This window comes from Canis aureus, chromosome 9 (genome assembly GCF_053574225.1).
Source record: "Canis aureus isolate CA01 chromosome 9, VMU_Caureus_v.1.0, whole genome shotgun sequence".
NCBI lineage: Eukaryota > Metazoa > Chordata > Mammalia > Carnivora > Canidae > Canis > Canis aureus.
In genome coordinates, this window is record NC_135619.1 from 45,089,643 (window position 1) to 45,107,116 (window position 17,474).

General features: G+C 43.4%; 1 protein-coding gene across 4 annotated transcripts in view; it reads right to left on the minus strand.

Moving 5' to 3' along the window:
• The window catches only part of ZFYVE26 (zinc finger FYVE-type containing 26), a 61,803-nt gene that overhangs the window by 22,480 nt on the left and 21,849 nt on the right, over window positions 1–17,474 (minus strand). For all 4 annotated transcript variants that reach the window (XM_077909737.1, XM_077909735.1, XM_077909736.1 and 1 more), the window contains 12 exons: window positions 15,083–15,202; window positions 14,811–14,975; window positions 14,068–14,286; window positions 12,986–13,088; window positions 11,388–12,133; window positions 9,746–9,942; window positions 8,432–8,536; window positions 6,724–6,846; window positions 6,145–6,321; window positions 4,089–4,335; window positions 3,249–3,362; window positions 614–777 (listed from right to left, as the gene is read on the minus strand). In XM_077909737.1, coding sequence (XP_077765863.1) covers window positions 614–777; window positions 3,249–3,362; window positions 4,089–4,335; window positions 6,145–6,321; window positions 6,724–6,846; window positions 8,432–8,536; window positions 9,746–9,942; window positions 11,388–12,133; window positions 12,986–13,088; window positions 14,068–14,286; window positions 14,811–14,975; window positions 15,083–15,202 — 2,480 coding nt within the window. The remainder of the gene's footprint in view (window positions 1–613; window positions 778–3,248; window positions 3,363–4,088; window positions 4,336–6,144; window positions 6,322–6,723; window positions 6,847–8,431; window positions 8,537–9,745; window positions 9,943–11,387; window positions 12,134–12,985; window positions 13,089–14,067; window positions 14,287–14,810; window positions 14,976–15,082; window positions 15,203–17,474) is intronic.

The following is a 17,474-nucleotide window of genomic DNA, read 5'->3' on the forward strand; positions in this document are numbered from 1 at the left end:
TATACCTCCTTCATAGATGAGGGAATGAGACACACAGAAATCAAATCATTGTTGTTCTTGTCAGCCTTGAGCTAATATGCCAGTCAGTACAGTGGTAAGTGTACTTTTGTCATCATAGTTGGTCCTTATAGCCCCATGGGCCAAAAAAATGTATCATCCCTAACTTACAAGTGAGCATTTGAGACTGAAAAAGTCATACTGCTAGTAAGAGGCAGATCTAGGATTAGAACCCAGGTCCTATCTCCAGAGACAGTACATACAACCACCACCAGGCCACCTGTCTTATGGTGAAAGGGGAGCTAGAGACAAGATCTCCTTGTATTAGTGATAGTGACTCCTTCTGTTATACCACTCTGCCTCTGTTTAGTCATTTCATGAGAATGGCAAAGATTTTAGAATTTAAGGTTACCCGAAGGTATCTACCACCTGTCTGAATACAGAAAATACATCTGATCAGGTCAAAGTTAAACCCAAAGTCTTAGATTTGGTAGTTCTTCTGAAAATACCAATATTCTCTTGGGGATAGCAGGATAGACTATAAACTCTGGGCTCATGAATTGGTGGTTTCCTTTCACATCCTCTGCAGGCAAAGCTGGAGACCAACACTGCTTACCATGGTGAAACGCTCCCTGCAGCAGACCATGCAGATGCTTGCACTCTCATCAGGCACCCATTGATGCCTGCCAGGGGGTGTTGCTGGGGGGACAAACTCCAGTGGAGTCTGACTTTCTGGGAAGCTCCTTTCCCTTGGACTGGGGGAATGTACAGTGGAGACACCTGGGAGTCAGAGCCAAAGTCAGAGTAAAAGGTGATCAATATTCCAGCTAATAAATGAAGGAATGAGAAAAATCAGAATTTCACTGTTCATCAGTCAAACACCTACTGAAATAACATATCCAGCACAATGGTCATTGATGGCTGACTGAATTATAAAAAGAGAGACACCTGGACACTGTGGGTGTGTCTCCTGATGGAAGGCACACAAGCACCTATCAAATATACTTACCAAAAAATATTAAACCTGAATCAAACAAGCTTCTAGATCTATCAGTGTACTGGAAATACAGAGGACTGAGACCAAGACTAGAGGGTGGCAATCAGCGAAATCTAGCATATGGGAATCTCTACAAGACAAATAAACTAGATAAATAAAAAAGAGGTAGGGGAACCTATTGATTAAAAGAAACTTGAGAAGTATTTTAGCTAAATGCCATGTGTGGACATTATTCAGATTTTGGTTCTAGGAAAACCAATTAAAAAAAAAAACATTAACAAGGGCACCTGGGTGGCTCAGTGGTTGAGCATATGCCTTTAGCTCAGGTCTTGATCCTGGGGTCCTGAGGTCTAGTCCCGCACTGGGCTCCCTGCAGGGAGCCTGCTTCTCCCTCTGCCTATTTCTCTGTCTCTCTCTGTGTCTCTCATGAATGAATAAAAAATCTTAAAAAAAAATTAAAACAGTAAGAAAACATTAACAAGACAACTGGGGAAATATGAATACTGACTGGATAGTTGGTAATAATAAAAAATCATTAATTCGTTTTTAGGTATGATGAAGATGTTACAGTTTTATTTTTTTTAATTTATTTTTTTTTAGGTTTTTTAATTTATTTATGATAGTCACAGAGAGAGAGAGGCAGAGACACAGGCAAAGGGAGAAGCAGGCTCCATGCACTGGGAGCCAGATGTGGGATTCGATCCCGAGTCTCCAGGATCGCGCCCCGGGGCAAAGGCAGGCGCCAAACCGCTGTGCCACTCACGGATCCCAAGATGTTACAGTTTTACTTTATAAATTCCTTACCTTTTAAAGATATATACTGATACATTTATAAACAAAATCATATGATATCTAGGATTTGCTTCAAAATAACCTGGTATGGAACAAGAATGGCCATCATGAGATGGTAATTATTGTAGTTGGGGATACATATGTGGGACACTATTACACTATTTTACTTTTGTATACTGGAAAATGTCTACAATAAAAAGATTTAAAAAAAATTAAACCAAAGTTGCTCAGACTGCCATTTGTAGATGCAGGAGGCTGTTTGTAGTTCTGTAAGTCTGAGCCCTTCCCTCAGGTCTACTGGTTATTGTAAAGCATGGCTAATTTTCAAAGTATGGCTGTGAAATGCCACAGTCTTTGCTTATTGGTACCTAAGGAAATTTCTTGTCGACTAGCGGAACAATGTTGGCAGGTTGCAGAAGAAGAGAACTGAAAAACACAGTGACTCCTGATACCACCTATAGATCTCTTCCTGGAATCCTGCTCCCTTGACTGTTGGCAAAACAAACACTTTCTGAGCTTCTTCTGAGGACTGTAGGCCATTGTGCAAAGGGCCAGGGACTGGGGAAGAGGAGGGGTGGTGGGGAAGAGGAGGGTAGTGAAAAGGGGTGATCAAGACACAGCTGAGTTTTTCAAGGAGCCTGCACAAACATAGGTGAGTAGGTGACAAACATAAATAACGATCTTGCAGCAGAGGGCCAGGATGATCATGAGGACTGAATATACTCTATCTTCTCTATTAGCAGTCAGTAGTTGTGCATTTGCCCACTCATCAAAATTTACTTGTAACTTCAAAATCAGTATTTGCCGTGCCTTTGTAGATATAGGCAGAGTGATGAATAATTTGATTTGCCTGACATGCAGGTTCTCATCTGAAGATGAACAAGGTGATGTTCTGCTTTCGTATTTCAGCTCTCATACAGAGGTGACCAGAGGATGGAGATGGGAGGGGACAGGGTGGGGTAGGGCAAGAAGCTCTAGCTCTCGGGCTAGCTGGACAGGTCTGAATTCCAAACTCAACAGGTACTCACTAGTGGGTTTGACTCAGGCAAGTCATGTTAACACCTTTAAACCTCTTTTTCTCTTTGGTAAAATAAAGAAAATAAAATTTATTAAGATGAATTATTTTCAATTTCAATTTCAAAATAAAATCTACTAGGATGAATTGTTTTCAGTTTCAATCTAAGTGACTCACACACACACATACACCACATACAGACATCTTCCTGATGAGCAATGGTTTAGTATCTGCTAGTTTAGTGTTTGCAGAAATCTTATAGAAATACTACTGCAAATAATGAAAATTGATTGATAAATTTTCTGGGAAATACAAAGCTGGAATAAGCCAAGAAAATAAAATAAGAATGTTGTAACTGGAAAACAAAAAAGAGGCTAAAGAATCAGAAAGTCAGAATAAAGGCAAATTTGAACTAAACGATGGGTAACTCTCAGAACCTGTTCTTACCAGGAGCAGGAGCAGTAGGAGTAGCAACAGCAGCAGAGAATTCTGCTGATGGTGATCTAGACAAGGTCTCAAGGTCCGAAGCCTGACTGGCTTCCTGGAGGTGAGTCACAGAATCTGTAGAGAGGGAAAATGCTGACAAAATATCGTCCTACCATAAGCATCATCTGCTAGGCATTCAGCTTAAATCTCTGTTGTTTTGCTGATTGTCATTCCATGATTCTGCCTGGTATAAAAAGCATGGTGGAGGTACTTCCAAGACAACAGCAGGAATGCTTCTTCAACTCCTCAAAAAGCAAACTATGTTATAGACACATGAAGTAGTGAAGTAGCTGCCAAGATTTTACAAAATAAATTTTAAAAATGCCCAGAGAGAAGTAGAAGACATTCAAATAATGGCCCTGGAGGGTAGAGAGTAAGAAAAATAAAAAGTTGTCTGGGAATATCAGCCTACATATATCCATTTTCTTCATTCTAAAAGAGACTTAGCTCATGTAGTAGCGGTATCTGATGTGACCCTGTGAGCACTGCACACCCTCAATGCAGAATGACAGTACATAAGAGTCCACTGCACCAAGGCCAAACAGAGACCACTCCCATCATGTTTTGTCTCCCAAACCTTTATGTTTGCACAGTGATAACCTACCAAACTTTAATTTTGGTTAGCCTGCCACTTCCTCCAAGGCCAAGAGCTCTCCTATATAGCAAAGAGTTATCTCTCTGGAGGATATTCCTTTCACTCTTGATCAACTCAAAATAATAAAAGAAGGCATATTACAACTAAGGATGTGGTACGCTGTTTCCTCCACCACATGGAGTCCCCATTAGGATGTTGGCAGTTACCTGATCGTTTCTCCCTCAGAGAGTACGGGAAGTCCAAGGCTTTTCCTGCATATCTGGAAAGCAGTGAGTCAACGTCATCCATGGTGAAGCCAATTTCCTGCCCAGCCAGTAGCTGATGCAGAGTCTGCACAGCTACAGTGGCCCAATCCACTTTCATGTTCATGAGGAGCTGTTCCAGCATGAGGAGGGGGTTAGAGGACAAGTGGGAATAGCTGGCTCGGTGTGGCTCAGGGAGGGTCAGCAGAACCTGTTTGTAGGGTAGATTCACAGAGTAAAGAAAACAGTACACACAATTCAGAAGAAATCCAAGGTTCCTACTGGGAAGGGGAAGGAGATCAGGGACCAAAGGCACATGGCCAACTACTGAAACTGGTTGGAGTCTTTTAGGAAGCAATCTATTTCAATCTTTCAGGTGGCAATCAAGAAGTACTTCAGGTACCTATTACCTAGAAGAGAGGTTGGCTAACATTCTCTGTAAGGGGTTAGATAATACATATTTTAGGCTTTTTGGGCCGTAAAGTCTCTGTGGCAACTACTCAACTCTGCCAGTGTGGTGTGAAAGCAGTCACAGGCCATATGTAAGTAAATGAATGCATGAACTTATGTTCCAATAAAACCTTATCTACAAAAGTAGGCTGAGGACTGGATCTGGCCCACAGGTGGCACCTCCAGGTATCGCTGAACACTGCCTGATTCTTACAGCCACCGTTCTGTCAGTCTGAGGCTTAATTAGAATGAGCAATATAAGGTGATGTCAGTAGGCTGCCTAAACCTAGCACTTTAGTGTCCTATAGGTAAATGATGTCCTCAGCTCCCACAGACTGTTATCACTAGGCTTGAAATATGTTCACTAGCTCTGCTCACTGCCAATTTTCAAGGATTCCCCCATGTAGGAACAGTGCATCCAAAAAAAAAAAAAAAAAAGCATTTTCTTTAGGAACACTTTATGTAGCTGAACTCTTAACAGGTGAGCCAGTACTCATACTGATGGTTCTCCTAGCACTTGTTCTATTTGTGGAGTGAGGTCTATACTCATGACGTGGTAGATATGAGCCAATCAGAATCATGAGAACAGTGTTAGAGGGGGGGATCCCTGGGTGGCTCAGCGGTATGGCGCCTGCCTTTGGCCCAGGGCGCGATCCTGGAGTCGCAGGATCGAGTCCCACGTCAGGCTTCTGGCATGGAGCCTGCTTCTCCTTCCTCCTGTGTCTCTGCCTCTCTCTCTCTTTCTATCATAAATAAATTAAAAAAATAAATCTTAAAAAAGAAAAAAAGGGATCCCTGGGTGGCGCAGCGGTTTGGCGCCTGCCTTTGGCCCAGGGCGCGATCCTGGAGACCCGGGATCGAATCCCATTCGGGATCCCGGTGCATGGAGCCTGCTTCTCCCTCTGCCTGTCTCTCTGCCTCATTCTCTCTCTCTCTCTCTCTGTGAGTATCACAAATAAATAAAAATTAAAAAAAAAAAAAAAGAAAAAAAAAAAAAGAACAGTGTTAGAGGGCCCCATTTCTCTCTAACCGCCCCCTTCTCTAGCTTACTTTTTACTAGCTTGCAATTTTTTCTTCTGTTAGTGTCTCCAAGGTTACACATCAAAGGTAAGAACTTCATTACCTAGAGAATTAACTCTTTTTTCTTTAGCACAAACTAGGTTATTAAGCAGTAGTTTGAAATCCTCACCTCAGAATCTCTTCAGAAGATAGCCAGGTCCTGCCCCAAAAGATTCAGTTTTAACTGATCTGGGATAAAGGTCAACAATTTTTTTTTTTTTAAAGTCCAGGTGATTCTACTACATGGTCAGCATTGAGAACACTGATCAACCGATACCACAAAGAGAACTTAAGAGGACCATGCAGAATTCACTTTGGAGGCAAGGCAGGAAGACAATGACAACTCCCAAGGGACTCAGGAGTGGGTTGCTAGGATAAAAGTTTTATATAGCACAGGACAAGAATGGCAGGTGCCTGGAAGAGCCACTGACAGGGTAAGTTCTGAAGTAGAAGCTGGGCCAGTGGTCTCTCCCCCAGACATGCCTTCCCATCACCCCCTTTCCTTCCTGACCTTGGATCCCATGTATAGTGCCTGGATTTCACGGTGTCGGACAGCAGTTAGTTCTCCGTAAAAGTGAGTGGTGAGGTAGGTGGCCAGGAAGTGAGAAGCGGCCAAGCTAGGGTGCTGGTCAAGGGATTGCTCTGTGACTTCAAGGCACATTGTTGGATCAGGAATTCTTTGCAGGAGCTGTTGTAAGAGAAGGGTAGAGGGGAGATGAGGCCCATAAAGAACTCGGTCCAGCCTTGTTTTATTTGGGATGGAACATTTAGGTTTATTCATTTTGGACTAATCCCCCTTCTCTGCACTCTTTCTTTCACCATCCCTGAAGCTCCACAAATGATGACTTTGACCAGATTTTAGCAGAATCCTGGACCCAGCTGACCATCTAGCATGAAAGTCAGGTCTACGCACCTCCTGTTGAAGATGACTACAATCATCTTGAGGCCATGAAGGACTCCTGAAGGACATGAAGGGGCAGACCTGAGATTGCAAATGCTTTGCATGATATTTCTCATGAACAAAGCCATCTGGTTTGACTAACCTTTTTGTCTTATCCCAAAAGAAAAATTTCAAGAGATGGAGGCTTACTTGCAGAGCCTTTTCATGATCTCCTCTTTCTAGAAGGTGGAGAAGATGCTTTTGATGTAGGCTGATTAAATGCTCTCTTGGAATGGGGTAGAGGCAGCCCCACTCCTCACACAGCCCATATTCCTGGAAAGAAACATACATGGCTTCAATCCCTTTGACTCACTAGCCTTGTCACACATCCAGTTTTTGCCTAATTTTTCTCAGCAGTCTTGAGTCTGGTAAAGCCCCAGGAAAGTTTGGTTAAGTGCTCTTGGGAACTACACTCTGGGATTAAAGTGGGCTCATAAACTCAAAGGATGACAGTGGCAAGGGAGTTACAAAAATGATCAAAGTAGGTTGATGATTAATGATATCACTTTCCTCTGAGATCTAGCATAAAAAAGAAACATGACATACAGTGACTGGTACTTCCACAGCCCTGGGGAGATAGTAAGGAAGTGAGGAAGACTGAGAAGATTGTCCAAAAGAGACAGTGACAAATAACGTATAGGGTTGTTGAATCACTATATATTGTACATTGAAACTAATATAACACTAAATGTCAATTATATTAGAATTTAAATAAATAAATAAAGGGCAAACAGAACACAAAGGAGACAGTGCCTACTTAGGTCTGATTGTTGCTGTATGAATGTGCGGTCCCAGTGCTTAAAAAGTTGAAAAAATTTTTTAATTAAAAACTTTCCCTATTTTGAAACGTTGGCAGTGAAAGCAACATGAAAAAAAAAATTTGGCAGACCAATACCGCATGGGGGAAACAAGCATCCTGGGCATTGGATTCTATGTCCCTGTTTGCTACTCCCTACCCCCAATTTGTGAACCTTGGATTAAAGTTTCAGAGAATGGAATTCCCAAGGCTTTGTCCAGGTATTTTAATATGGTACCATCTGAATGCCCTCCCCACAACTCTGCTTGGGACCATCTTTTTCAGGATGCTTCTTTGTTTCTCAGGCTATGTTAGGTGCCCTGCCTGTGCTCCCAACCTGGGTTTACTTCTGTCACTTGATATATAACAATAATCTAGGGATGTGTTTCATTTTACTCCTCTTCCCAAAATGTGAGCCACACAAGGTCAAGGACTAAGCTTAATTATCTTTGCTTCACCACCATCTAGTGCAGTTGCAAATAACAGATGGTTAATAAACGTTTCCTCAATGCATGAACATCTGAATGAGCACATCCACATTTTGAACTATGGTATATCAGCTCCTTAAAGAATAAATAAGATTCTATTTAGCACTCAAATGTTCAATAAACATATGAAAAGACATTCATTAGTAATCATGGAAACGTAAATTCAAACAGTAATGAGATACCATCCTATCGGCACAAAGGGAAAAGTTGGACATACCAAATGCTATAAGGATATGGAGCATAGGAACTGCAAGTGGACTTACTGATCTTAAGAGCAATCTATAATGTCTCAGTAAAGGTGAGGATACTTATGCCTGATGATTCAGCAATTCCACCACTAGCTCTACATTCTGTACTTTGTATATACAGAGTAGGATGATAGTATAAATGCATCCATTGTATTATTCTCTACACTTCTATGTTGGTAAATTTCACACACAAAAAGATGAAAGAATCCGATGTAGCTACCAAAAAAATGTGGACTCTGATACATGGAAAGAGGTCTATACAACCAGGTAAAAAGTTGCAACTCTGAGAAGAGGAAAAAGGGGAATACCACTCAGGAAAATAGTACCTTTGCCTCTAGAATCATGTTCATGACAGTTGATGGGTCCTCAATGCAACAGTTCCTCAGACTCTGCCAATCACACCACACTGGGGTAGCCTGCAAACCTAGAATCTAAGGAAAGATAGGAAGAGCTATCAAACCACATTATAGCTTCACCCTCCACGAACAACTCACTCAAGTTTTCAGGGATGGGCTATTCCTAGGTTTCTGTCCCAATGTCAAGCTGTCAAAACCTGCCAGGAGAGCAGAGGAATGAAAGCAAATGAAGCAATGACTTGAGTGAAGCATCCTTAGGGAGGAAAGGCTGAACGGAGAGGCCAGGATTGGGGCCTTTCACTTATGAGAGCAATTCTCAGAGGCTTCTGTGCTTCATAGCTTGTTCAGCCTCCTGGGGTCACTTGTCCTATGCTCCTCCATCTTAAAAACTCTACCTAAGATACTCTTCCAGCTTGAATTCTCAGTGGGATTGCCCTTTAATGCAACATTTTAGCTCTGCAAGAAAAGTGCTGAAGAAGAGTGGAAAGAAAATCTTTCTCACTTGCCATCTTCACTTGCTCTGCTGGGGCTCTGGACTCTTTTTGGTTCCATGTATACATACTTTATACTTTATACTTGCTATGTAGCCATACCACCTAAATCTGTCTCCCTGGCCTCTTGATCTTGAAAATAATACATTTTCCCAAATAATCTTTTAATTTTGAAACTGTCACTTTCTTTTATTTTCTTTTTTAAAGATTTTGATTATTTATTCATGAGACAGAGAGAGAGAGAGAGAGGCAGAGACACAGGCAGAGGGAGAAGCAGGCTCCATGCAGGGAGCCCGACGTGGGACTCGATCCCGTGTCTCCAGGATCACACCCTGGGCTGAAGGTGGCGCTAAACCACTGAGCCACCCGGGCTGCCCGAAACTGTCATTTTCATGCAGCTTTCAAAATGGTTCTTGAAATTTAGCTGAAATTTAAAACAATCTTTAAAAAAAAAGATGGAGGTTAAGCTCTATAAGAACTTTTGAACAACAAGGAACATATAACAAACATAAAACATGCACAAAACTCAAGAATACATGAGAAAGAAGCTTTGTGGACTGTTGTTCTTACTATCCTTATTTCACGAATATATTTAAAATTACAAAAGGAAAATAACATAGTAAATAGATATAAGGTCTCTCTTCGTTGTTCACCTAAGAAAAGAAGCCAGATCCAGAACAAAAGCCAGGACCAGACTGTCTGTTTCTTAAACTCCACCATCATGTAGGAAAAGGCTGAAGTTGGTAATATGGTGGGAAGCCTATTTCCTTTCTCTTGATGCAGGGAACCATACCTTCTGATACACCCGCAGCTCTGCCAGCTTTCTCTGTAGCTCACATTTTAGTTCACCTTGGACAGTTGTGTCTGAGATACAGTATGCCAGGATCTCCAAGCACCACTCCAGGGGCCACTTGTCCACAAACTGTAGGGTTAGCCGACTTCTCAGGTATGCATCCTTCACAGGAAATAGGAACTGCCAACCTTCTTTGTCTGCAAGATGAAAAGATTCCCAGAGGTGGCAAACTTGGCACTGGAAGAGCTTAAGAGTCCAGTTTTGTTTCATTTCATAAAACAGGAGCTTGGAGGATCCTTAAGATCGACCTGATCTTAATTTTTACACTTGGAACCATTAAATGAAAAGGAGAAATGCTGTATGTTTTTCTTTTTAAGAACTTAATCACAGTCACAAGACTTTCTGAAAAGAGAAAGAAAAGGGAAGAAAAAAGAACAAAGGGAGAAGGAAGGAATGAAGGAAGAAGAGACAGAACAGATGAAGCTCTCCATGTTTTGGCATGCTGCACAGATGGCACTGTTTCAGACTCAGTATGTAGGCAGAGCTCTTAGTTTTCCCTGCAATTTCTACTCTGTGCCATATATAACTACTTGAAAGTTATTTCAAGTAAACTAGTTTCACTCCCTTCATACCCTGTCATTATTACTTGGTAGATCTTTCTCTCCTTACACCTATTTCACAGATTTGAAAACAGACTCAAAGCAATTAAGAGTGCATAGCCAGTCAGTGGATTTCTCCACCTTCCCCAGGAGGGATTTTTTTCCTTTCGTCAGGGCAGCCAAGTCCCCCCACCCTCCCCCCAAGCCATTTCCTACAGCATGCCCAACTCTTGCTCCCTCTAGTGGAGTATTATAGATCATTGCTCTCAACTCCCTTAAGGACTCTTTGGGAGCTTTTATTTTTTTCAGTGCAAAAAAGTGTTTTATCAAAGCATTGGGACAGGACCTGTGGGCAGAAAGAGCTGATTCTTTGGAAGCTTTTAAAATAGGATTGTCAAACAGGCCCACAATCTGTTTTTGTTTTTTGTTTTGTTTTGTTTTTAAAAGATTTTAAGTAATCTCTACACAAAACATGGAGCTTGAACTCACAACCCTGAGATGAAGAGTTGCATGCTCCATTGAGGAAGGCAACCAGGTACTGTCAGTCTGTTTTTAACGAATAAAGTTTTATTACACTATATCCATGCTCATTTGTTTATGTACCATCTATGGCTGCTTTCATCCTATAATGGCAGAGTTGAGTAGTTGCACCTGAGACTGTATGGCTACAAAGCTCTTTACAGAAAGTTTGCTGACCCCTGTTTTAAAGTAAACACTTGCCTGAACTCCATCCTGGGTGTCTGGGGGTTGGGCTCAGATATTTATAGTTTATAGAATTTTCCAGTGATTCTGATATGCAGTGTTGAGGATACTGGCTATGAGTGCCTGTTCTAAAGTTAGATGGAGTGAGATTCTAAGCTCTGCTCTACCATTTACTATCCTGGACAAGTTCCCTAACCTCTGAGCCTTGGTCTCCTTTCAATATGATGCGATTATGGTGGCACCTTTCTCTAGTTATTGTGAGGATCAAATGTGATGATACACTCGCTGAATGCTCAATGTTATTACCACCAATGAAGAGGGAGGCATAGCCTTCTGCTCACCACATGCCGTGGCACAGCTCAGGACTGCATCTCTTATGTTGCTCAAGTCATCCACGTCTCTTCCATACACTTCCGTGAGCTGAAGGGCTCGGGGCCAATCTCTGGCCACCAGGGCTTCCTCGAAGGCCTCGGTGAGCACATCTAGGGCACTGGGAGAGTGCAGGCCCAGGAGGACAGTAGAGAGACTGGCCTGGCCACAGAGACTCACTGCCAGGTTCTGCCCCTGCTCGGTGGACTGTTGTAGGGGCTCCCAGGCAGCCAGGAGGGAGGCTTTGAGCATAGGGAACTGTTCCAGGAGGCGCTCACACTCCTGGGCAACCTGCTCTGCACTCAGAGGCACCTCCCTGCGACCACGAAGCTCCTTCCATGACAAGCTGGGCTTGGTGAGCTTGGGCCCCTGGGAAGCCCCCAGACAGGCCACTGTGGCCAGCAGCTTTGAGCGAGACTTAAGGAAGGCCAAGGCAGAGGATGTAAGGGCTGGGTGTGATGAATCCCTTGGGGAGGAGCGGGGCTTCCTTTTCAATGTGGGATCCCCAGTTGGCTTTGGGGAGCTCAGTGTAGAAAGTGGGAGGTCCTCCAGGCAGTGGGAGGTATGCAGCTGGACCAGGATGCCCAGGTGGGTCAGAAGGGATGATGTCTGTTGGCTTTGCCAGGAAGAGCAAAGGGCAAGAGGCTCACAGCAGCAGTTAACGATGACCTTTGGCACACTCAGGCTGAGCCCCTCTCGGGCCAGAAGGGCTGCCAGCCTGGAGGGAGAGAAGCAGAGGATGCAAAGGACCTGAGTGCACAGGCATGTTACCCAAGTACGGAATTTCTTTGTTTATACAATCAAATGTAAATGCAGACTCTTTAATTATTACTCTTACTCTCTTTCTGCCCCCTGCACGAAAGGTAGTCTATTAAACACATTGTTTTGTTCTTGCTTTTTTAACTTGATATATCTGGGAGATCCACATCCCTCTAAAGAAAGACCTTCTCATTCCTATTTACAGCTACATAGTATTCCATTATGAGTTGAGCGATACTTTAGTCTTCTATTAGTGAATAAATTTTTCTTATTGGTTTCTATTACATATAAAGCTGTAACAAAATGATTTTGTATATATATAATTTTTCATAGGTCAATAAAGCCACAAGATAAATTGCCCAATGTGGACTGACTGCTAGGTCAAAGGGTATATAATTATTTTTTTAAATAAATATGGACAAATTGTCTTCCCATATGGGCTATACCAATTTATATCCCACCAGCAATCTATGAGAAGAATGCTTGTTTTCCGATAGCATAGCCAACAAATGAGTCATCAAATTTTTGATTTTTGCTTATTCACAAATGAAGATTCACCCCTTAATTTTATGCTTGCAATATGAATGTTGTGAGAGGTGGCAAAACAGAAAGAAATGAAGTGAATTGAAATTGAATTTTAATTTTAATGCAGCTGTATAAGACTAAATGCAAATTAAGGGAAAAGTCTGGAAGAAAACCCCACTGTCTGCACTGAACTCAAGCACAGCCCCACTGAGCCCTTGTATTCCTTAATGTAACTAAACAGTTAGGAAGGCCTATCCATGCTTAACTTCCACAGAGTAGCTCCTACCTGTCTGGGGGAACTTGTCGCTCAAGCAGGAGGTGTGACACGAGTTGGGAAGAGCTCTGCTGTAGGAGGACAAATGGATTTCCTATCTTGACCTCCATGTGATCTGAAAAAATAAAGTGACCTTTGTTTTCACCACTGACTGTAACAGTTCAGAGCCCTGTTTCCCAGAATTAATAAAAAAAGAGCACTGTCAAAATGAAAATTACATTGAGGGGTGCCTGGGTGGCTCAGCTGGTTAAGCATCTGCCTTCGGCTCAGGTCATGACCTCAGGGTCCTGAGATGGAGCCCTGCTTGGAGCTCCCTGCTCAGTGAGGAGCCTGCTTCTCCCGCTCCCTCTTCCCCTCCCCCCACTTGTACTCTTTCTCTCAAACAACAATAGCAACAACAAAAACCTTTAAAAAAAAAAAAAAAAGAACTACATCGAGAGCTCTCTGTTGATATCTTCTATGTAAAGGGTATTCTTCATGTGACCCTGACTGCAAGTTTACACCTTACTACTGCTCTAAAGACTTCCAACCACAGACAGACTTCAGGTTTGGTAGCTCTAGCCACAAACAGCTCATGCTGCTCTCTTCAACACAACTAAAGTGCACCCAGTACTCACTCTGTGGACTCATATCAGAGACTTGATCCTCTCTGGGTCCTCAAATCCGCAATGATCTGAGAGAAGTATTTTTTGTCATTAATGCAATCAAAAGTTATCAAGTACTCCCATGTGCTATACAGCTGTACCATGCAGTGGTACACTTGAGGGGGCAAGGGGGAGACAGGGATGAATAAAACACAGATGAGTAAGAAAGGACCCTATAAACCTGGTGTTCTTGGTTACTGTACCCAGAACTTCTCCCCCTTTTTTTAGAGAGGGAGAGGAGAAGGCGTAGACAGAGAGAATCTCAAGCAGGCTCTAAAGCCTGAGGCAGGGCTTGATCTTACAACCCTCAGATCATGACCTGAGCCAAAATCAAGAGTCAGACGCCCAAGTGACTGAGCCATCTGGGCGCCCCAGTCCCCAGAACCTCTTAATTGCATGCCCTTCTTCTTCCCTGTTCTAAATACCAGGCCAGTCATGATTGCTACTTACCAGGCTCAGAGCTCAAACTCCGAAGGAGAACTGCAGCCACAGTGCTGCAGTAACTGAAAAAGGTGCCCATGTAGTCAGTCTGTCTGCTACCTGCTGGGGTCTGTTTGCCCAAGTTCTTCTGGAGGAGCCGAGTCTGGATCAGCACAGGGTGGGCCTCTGCCTCTGGAGCTTTCTGAGCTGCTTGCTCCACCAGTGAGGAGAGTGGGGTACTCCTGGGCTCTGGAAGCAGTTACGACAGGGGAAGGGACAGGGGTTTTAGTCAGTACTTCCAGCTTTGGATCAATGGGGCATCCTATAGCTTGGGTGCTAGGCTTATAAGATAGCTATAAAATCCTAAATTGGTTGTCTGTACAAGTGATTCTCAGCCAGGAAGAGCTTTGAGTTTGGAAAAATCAGGGGGGGGATAGTCTTGTTTTCACCCCAGTATCTCCGAGGTGGAACGGCTTTACGAAGGGCACGGCAATCTTTTAGAAAAGGCTGATCAATGTTTACAAGCACCTTCTGGGTGTATTTCTCATTAAGTATCAGAAAAATGTATCAGCTAATGGGAGCATTAAGCATCCTTTCACTTGAGAGGTGGGGAAACAGGTAGAGATAGCTCTGAGACATGCCCTGGCTAACTAGGGGGCTATAAGAGCCCAGTTCTAGAGTCCTCAGCCCCTGCTCCAAAGTGCTTCTTCCTTCTTGGCTGTTTCCTTTCCCCAGTTCAGCCCGCCTCTGCTGCCGAGCAGTCGGGCCTGTACCTGGCAACTGCAATGCCTCTTTCAGTGACTGGAGGACCTGATCTAGCTGCTGTGAGAGGGTGGCATGGCTGGACACACAGTCCTCGGTGAGGCTGGGCCAACACATCTGAAGCAGCTCAGCAATGCTGCACCGTGGAGGGCCAGCGCCTTTTTCTTCTACACTCTCTGTGGAAAGCAAAGGAGAAAAAGTGAACTCCGATGCTGACCTAATGTTCCAAGTCCAGAAGCCAAAAAAAAGGGGGGGGGAGGGGGCCGGGGGGGAAGCAGCTCACCCAATTTAGTCTGTCCAGTTGATGTAAGTGGATAATTGAGGATCTTACTGATTTGCTGAAGAACAAATGGAAAACCTTGAATGCTATCAGCGTTGATGAGTACATGGTCTAGCCGTCGACCTGGAAATGGGTTGAAGGAAGGGGAATGCAGAAAAAATAAGGTACTTTCAGAGACTGATACTCAGTCCTGTATTTACTGTAAAATTTTATCTTCCTCAACGCTAAGGAGGAAATATATGCTGTGCCATTTTGGGTGAGAACCAAATGTCCTTTTCATGCCTGAGGTTCCAGGGCTACCTCCAGCACGATGTCTCAGCTGCCAATAGCAGCAGACCCAGAATCTCTGGCACTCCTATAGAGTTGCCGTCCCAAGCTAATCACTTCTTGTGAATTTGCCTTGGTAGTGTTCTCAGCTGAGAGCTTGAGCTGGGATCCTGTGTTCTCTTTTGCTTAAAGTGGCATCTTGACACCCTGACTAGACTATGAACAACTTTGTGGACAAAGATTATTCCTTATATCTCTCCTATACCCCCTTCACTTCAGGTAATCTGGAAACACAGCAGGTACTAAATTAATTCCTAATTGATTGACATGAGACCATTTCAGCTATTAACAATTTTTTTTAAAGATTTTATTTATTTATTCATAGACACACAGAGAGAGGCAGAGGGAGAGGGAGAAGCAGGCCCCATGCAGGGAGCCCGATGTGGGACTTGATCCCAGGTCTCCAGGATCACACCCCAGGCTGCAGGTGGCGCCAAACCGCTGCGCCACGGGGCTGCCCCAGCTATTAACAATTTGAATAACATCTTTCATTTTAAAATATGAGTACTAGATAAGGGGGAGGGAAACTGTTCAATAAAAACAGCACTGCAGGGCAGCCCGGGTGGCGCAGCGGTTTAGCGCCGCCTGCAGTCCAGGGCGTGATCCTGGAGACCCTGCATCGGGTCCCGCGTCAGGCTCTCTGTATGATGCCTGCTTCTCCCCCTGCCTGTGTCTCTGCCTCTCTCTCTCTCTCTCTCTCTCTATAAATAAATAAAATCTTAAAAAAAAAAAACCACACAAAACAGCACTATGTATGCCACAGTATATTTTCTTAGAAAGGCTATGTGAACACTAGCGGATATTTTAACAAATAGCTCAGAAGTGATTTGTAGGCGTATGCAGAAAAGAGGTACCACAGCAGGCCTGTGAATGCTATCCTTAGAAAGGCATATTTGCAAGGTTGCCAGGCTGGCAGCTATAAACTTAACTGGTAAATGGTTTCTGACACTGATATAAAACGTGCCGTAGGGGCAGCCCGGGTGGCTCAATGGTTTAGTGCCGCCTTCAGCCCAGGGCCTGATCCTGGAGACCCGGGATTGAGTCCCACGTCAGGCTCCCTGCATGGAGCCTGCTTCTCTCTCTGCCTGTGTCTGTGCCTCTCTCTCTTTCTCTGTGTCTCCCATGAATAATTAAATAAATAAAGTCTTAAAAAAAAATGCCCTAAATGATGAGAGTGGTTGCTGTCTAAACTGTGTACAGTGTGGTTTATGCTAAACATCTGCTTTCCTTTTGAGAGTCTAGAATTTTGATACTTGCTGGGCAGAGATGACGGCCCATAAAAACCATGGGCATTGAGTCTCCAATGAGCATCATTGTACACACTTGTCACAACTCATTGCTGGAGGAATGAAGCACAGCTTGTGTGATTCCACAGGGAGAAGACTCTTGGAAGCTGTGCCTGATTTTCTCCAGACTTTGTCCCATCAGCCTTTTTCCTTTGCTGATTTTGCTATGTGTCTTTTTGCGGAAATAAATTTTAGCCATGAGTATGACTGCATGCTGAGTTCTGTAATTTCTTCTAATGAATCACTGAGCCTAGGAGTGGCTATAATATCATGACCTACTCACCATCCATCTCTCCATCCATATCACTGAGAGAGGCAGGCTGTTTCCAATGTTTGGTGTATGTATCCAGAATGAGTGGAATGGAACTTTTTTCCTAATTCTTTATTCACATTCTCCTACCTTCATATACTGGATTCCTCTCAAGAATTCCATATACATGCTCTGGGATATTATTAACCTCAAGATACAATCCTCTCTCTAACTATGATCTATGATCCATGAAATATTCCCTTCTGCCAGGTTTACAAACTCAAGACAATTCTAGGTTTTAGGTTAAGTGGGGTTCACTCCAGCAGGGGCATGCAGTCTAAAGGCACAGTTTCCATTTACACAAGTTTTATTTTATTTTATTTTTTTTAATTTTATTTATTTATTTATCTTTTATGATAGTCACAGAGAGAGAGAGAGAGAGAGGGGCAGAGACACAGGCAGAGGGAGAAGCAGGCTCCATGCACTGGGAGTCCGACGTGGGATTCAATCCCGGGTCTCCAGGATCGCGCCC